This window comes from Spinacia oleracea, chromosome 5 (assembly GCF_020520425.1).
Source record: "Spinacia oleracea cultivar Varoflay chromosome 5, BTI_SOV_V1, whole genome shotgun sequence".
NCBI classification, from domain to species: domain Eukaryota; kingdom Viridiplantae; phylum Streptophyta; class Magnoliopsida; order Caryophyllales; family Amaranthaceae; genus Spinacia; species Spinacia oleracea.
Window position 1 is genome coordinate 31,816,355 of NC_079491.1, and position 5,526 is coordinate 31,821,880.

General features: G+C 34.8%; 1 protein-coding gene across 3 annotated transcripts; it reads left to right on the forward strand.

Annotated features, from left to right (window-relative positions):
• The first annotated feature begins 1,226 nt into the window (after nucleotides 1–1,226).
• LOC110776642 (uncharacterized) lies at nucleotides 1,227–5,405 on the forward strand. 3 transcript variants are annotated; one of them, XM_021981193.2, is made up of 4 exons: nucleotides 1,227–1,374; nucleotides 2,563–3,605; nucleotides 3,688–3,728; nucleotides 4,366–5,405. In XM_021981193.2, exons 2-4 carry the CDS (start codon nucleotides 2,565–2,567, stop codon nucleotides 5,180–5,182), a joined length of 1,899 nt encoding a protein of 632 aa, XP_021836885.2. In that variant the 5' UTR covers nucleotides 1,227–1,374; nucleotides 2,563–2,564; the 3' UTR covers nucleotides 5,183–5,405. The 3 variants fall into 3 exon arrangements, with proteins under 3 accessions (XP_021836885.2, XP_056683866.1, XP_056683867.1); XM_056827888.1 differs by having other exon boundaries at nucleotides 1,251–1,374; nucleotides 2,549–3,605; XM_056827889.1 differs by having other exon boundaries at nucleotides 1,271–1,374; nucleotides 2,592–3,605.
• The last annotated feature ends 121 nt before the right edge of the window (nucleotides 5,406–5,526 follow it).

Genomic DNA, 5,526 nt, shown 5'->3' on the forward strand with positions numbered 1-5,526 from the left:
TGTACAATCCTTAATGTATACTTTGACGTAAAGTTATCCGAAAACATGTATTATTTGGAATTTAGTTTAACCGGAAACATGTATTATTTGGAATTTAGTTTAAGTATGACTTTAAAGAAAGCCACGAAGGCAAAGCTTATAGTTAATTAATGAACGCCACTTATTCGGGCTAAGAGATAGGAATAAAAAGTGAATGGGATCCTTACTATTAAGGTAATTGAAATTACAATTACAATTTATTAATTATCAATAACTACAATCGGCGTGCTTAAAAAAAAAACTATCCAAGTAAAATCCATTTTTAAATATTCCTCAATTGCACAGTAGCAGTCTACTATAATTTGTTGCAGCAATCGCCCTCCTTAAATTAAAGTTTGTGCTTCACTTTTTCTTGTGTGCAACCGATATATGTAATATATACTCCACCATCGACTTTAAAGAATACTACGGTATGAATAAACTTTGTAAGCATGTTCAGCTGAATTGCTTGACCGTGTTAAGCTCAGACTAAGATTATTATCCAAGCTTTTAACAAACTTAGTGCCATAATATCTGCTAAATTTCTAATGATTTTACCAAAAAAGTTTGACATCATTAGTTTATCACTAAATCTTGAGCGAGCAATGTTTCATCCGTGTGAAGGTATCTTCGTATCCAACATGTAGTTTTTGGTGGTTGTAAAATGGGCGATTAGGATGAGGGGATGACTAATTTTGAGTAATATTCTACCTTGTTCTATATGTGCTTGGTGAGCGGTTCAATTGAAAAAGGAATATGGATATATATACAAAAAGTTAGAAGAGAAGTAGGATAATTTTTTGTTGAAATCTATCTTTATCATATTATCTACAATTTAAATCATGCAAGACTCTAATATTATTTATTTATTTTTAATATTAGTTAATTCCGTGTGATGACGTGGAAATCCTATGTGGACGCTCTAAATGTTCTCCAAAAAACTCCCCTTTATATATATATTAGATTAGATTGAGGCCCTCACATATCATTTTTATCTATTTTTCCATTTTTCAGGTGGTAAAAAACAAGTTTTAAATTTTTTTAGGTGGTAAAATACAAGGTTTAATTTTTTTTAAATGATAAAAAATAATTTTTCGATTTTTTTAGGTGATAAAAAAGCAATTTGTCCTTTTATTTTATTTTAATTAATTGAGGCATTAGTTATTCTTCTTTTCTTTTTTTTTTCTTTTTTCTTTTGAGGCATTAGTTTTCTTTTTTCTTTTTCCTTTTGAGGCATTATTGGATTTTTTTAGCCCAATAATGATTTATGAACGTATATTTAGCCAACAGCCGCACAACTAACTTTTTCTCTTTCCTCTCTCGTTTCTTCGGTAGGGTTCTTCTTCATCTTGTCAGGTAATGATCCCAACCTCTGTCTCTATCTTTCCTCTCTTTCCCAGATGACGTTGTATCGACCATCTCCTTGAACTCGAGTTATCGATTTTCTTCCATCTGTTTCAAGTTGAAATTCATTGATTTTTTATTTTTTCTATACTATTTTGGCTTTATTTTGTCGAATTATGTTTTATATTGTCGAATTTATGTTTTATATTGTCGAATTTGTGTTTGGATTGTCGAATTTGTGCTATAATTTAGGGTTTAATTTTTTTTCTATTCAATTAATTTGCTATTAGATTGTCGAATTTGTATAAGATATCCAGTGCAATATCTGAATTCCTCAATTAATAGTATCATGTTTTTAGTTTGGATTTTAGTCCTTCTGGTGGTTTAATGGATGCAGGATTGCATCCGGAAATGTTTTGCTGTATAAGTTGCATCATTATTAGCAAGCATAGGATAATAGGATTGTCTGGATGTATTGTGTATTAGCAAGTTTTAACAGGATGTTTGTTGGTTTGTTGTTTTCCTCTGCTAGAATGCAGTGTTTTTGAGTTTTATAATAGTAGCAGCAGCAATAGTATTTTATGATCAGCAACTTTTTTTATAGCCATCAGCAGTAATTTTTTGAGTTAATTTGTACTAGTTTCAATTTGTTATGATTTCTTCTTTTCTATTGTACATGTATGATGTAGAATAGACTACAAAATTTATTCTCTTACCAAACATCAAGTAAGGGAAACGTATATAAGCGATTCTTTTCCTAGGATATACCAAACAACCAATAATGGTATTACTTAATCTTACCCTTTCCCCTTCTTATTTGTTTCCATTTCACTCTCTTTCCAACATTCATACCAAACACCCCTAAGATATTTACTGAAAGATTGAACAGTTTTACAACTTTTTTTTTATCGATAAAGGCTATTAAAATGGAGTTTTTCTTGTTTCATTGTTGTTTTTCCTGCTTGGCTCTAATTTTCTATCGTTTTAATTTTGTTGTATGACATAAAGGTTTCTAAATCCGCTTTGTTTGCTTAGATTAACAACCCTACCCGTTTCTCATAATATATTCAGATATGGAAAATAACGAAGTATAAAGGTTTAATCTTGTTGAAGTGTGATAGTACTTTTCTATGCTTTAAATCTGCTCTCTTTTGATTAAATTCACAACCATAATTTTATTCTTTAGCCTAATATATTCAGATATGAACAATAAAAAAATTAATTTGAAGGGCTTCTCGAGATGTCAAAGTTGTGGCGACAACGAGGTTAACTATGGTGTATTATCCACTCCCTTACTCGAGGTATTCTCAATTAGTGTACATCCCATTCCCGACCTCACAGGCAACTTGTTTAATTGTGAAATCTATGGCTCGGTTAAGGTCACTAATGGATTAGGTCATGTACTTGTTCTTTACAACCGAGATCGTGACAATCCAGAGTTTATCAAGCCCAATGAAACAAGTTACAATCGTTATTTGTCGTTAACTGGACTTAAGGATGGCCGTGTTGTTATACCCTATGATTATGTCATTGTGGATATGTGCTTGAGGGACAGGTCTCGAGATGACATTGTAATTGCCAAAGGGGAGTTGAATTTCAATTACAAAGAATCCTTTTACACAGAACATGGTGCCAAACGTGTTGTAGGTGACGCTGGATTTGCGACTTTGCATTATGCCACTTTCCCTTATGCGGTGGTAGCTACTGTGGATGTGGTATTTTTCAGCAAACATGATGATTATGACACAATAGACTATGATCCGGATGAATATTCTGATTATGATAGTAGTGGATATGTAAATGATGACGCCGATGCTGATGTTTATGGGACTGTTGCTGCACATACCAATTTCCCTGGAAGTAGCTCCTACGAAGATAATACTACTATTTCAAGCATACTTTTCAATATGCCACATAATCAATGTGTACGGGTCAAATCTAGGACTTTTATCGAGTTGTCGAGATCTATGGTGGCTGTGCCCTTTTATTCGAATTCTCCCCTTCAAATCCATGTAGATTTCAAGTATAATGATGGAAGCAGGCTAGCTGAGGGTGTCTTAGAATTTCAATATATATATTGTGGCCTGATTAAGAAGGATGTTGTGGGAGAAAATGGGCGTATCCGAGTGCGAGTGAAATGGGTTGATGCATATGAGCAACGTTACAGGGGAAGTGATCTAAAACGGAGTGCAACCTTTGAGAAAGAAGAGAGCGAGATGGAGGGGCTGGTTAAAAGGCAGCGGGTATTTGTTTTTGTTTATTTCTTAATGGGATATTTCGTTTCTTGTTCTCACCTCACTATTAATCTTTGTTTTCTCCTTGTAGAGTCTTGTTGATCCACAACCCTCTTCGGCCTTTAGTGATTGGTAGGTGGCTCTCTCTTTTGTTGGATTCTTTGGTTGCTTTTTATTTTTATGATTTATGTCATATTTGTCTATTGGGTGTTTCAGTTAGGGTATGCCTATGACTAGGACTGTGCACCGGTCCAAATCCGGCCCGTTCCGGATCCGAAATCTAGTTTTTTTCATGTCAGGTCCTGAATTATTCCGGACAAGTTTGGTCCTGTAAATTCCGGACCGGTTCTAGACCCGAGTAAAAGAAGACTAGTTTGTTGCAACTGGGAGTTTTGGTTGGCACAGAATGACTAGGATCTCAAGAAGCCTTTCATTCTACCGAACATGATCTCTGATTAGTATGCTTCCTGTAAATTCTGATTTGATTTTAAACTACTTTTGGCATATGCCAGGATTCACACAGTTTATGTGTTGCACTGTTTTTTATTTTATTTTTTGGGTGGCGGAGTGCTATTATTATGCCAAAAGTACATGTTATGCAGTTAGTTTTTGCTTCAGAACAGTCGTTAATTCACCACTTATTATTTTAGTTTTTCTCAATTCCAAGCATGCTCTATATATCTTTAGGGGCTTGTGTTTGTTTGTTTAGTTTTTTATGCAGTATAAAAGTTGGACTAATGTATGAGGGAATGTCTTTTTTCATTACCAGGTCGAAAGAAGAACAAGAGGACAATGGCTGGTCCGTAGATCCATTGCCGCTAGTGGAGGTGTTTTCAATTAGCATTGGTAGCAGTGACTTGAAACCTCCCTTTAAGCTGTATGGCAATATTAGAGTGGAATGTTGTCCTATATTCAATAGAGATGAGAGTTCCGCTCAGATATGTTTTGACAAGATAGAGTTCAAGTATCGCTATCGTTTTGGTTTTGATGCCTTAGAGGATTTTGGGATTTATTTTAAGCTCAAGGATGTTGAGGGTAATCTATCTATCGAAGGACAATTTTCGTGGGTAACCCGTTTGCTTGACTCGTGGTATGACAAGCGCATATGTTCTGTTGTACGAGGGGATCATGGATATGTAGCTGTGCATTACACAATTATTTATGATGGAATACAGGCAAAAGTAAAGGTGTTGGTCAAAAGGTTTGATAACACTTTGGACTTACCCACCAAGTTTTATGGAAGTCTTGTTGCTCGGTATAGCAACCATGAGTACTCAAACTCCTATGACAAGAAATACTATCAGAGTACACTTTTTGAGAGAAGTTTAGATGATCCTGTTAACCTTAAAAAGGATAGTTCATTGCCACTGTCAAAATCTCTGGTTTGTGTTCCAAGAATGTCTTCCCTAATAATCCAAGTAGACTTAACAGCTGATGACAACTTACTTCCACAGCCAGGTTTTGGTGTTGAGGTTTTGCAGGGCAGCGTGGAGTTTAATACGGATGGTAGTCAACGTTCTAAGGAGATTTGGGGACAAAACTACTGGATCGAGATATCGGTTAAGTGGCAAACGGGGTTGTGGTAGTTTGTTTAGTGGTAACCGTTGACTTCTTTGGACCTGTATGCCTATGGAGTTAGACTTTAATTTTATGTTTGTATTTTCTAGTTGATTATCATTTGTATTTAAGTGGATAGTTTCAGACATTCCAAAATACTGATTCAGAGTGATGTTTTCGGAATTGAATTCTGTATTTGGTTGTATCCTTGCTGACAGTCTTTTCAAATTCAAATTCAAATTTGGTCTTGCATCTACAACTGCCCTAGAATTGATCATAACCAAGTTTCTGTGATATAGGTCTTGCATCAGCTAATTCACAGCAATGTATATGTTGTATCTATTTAGTTGCTGACCATCTGGGTTACTCATAG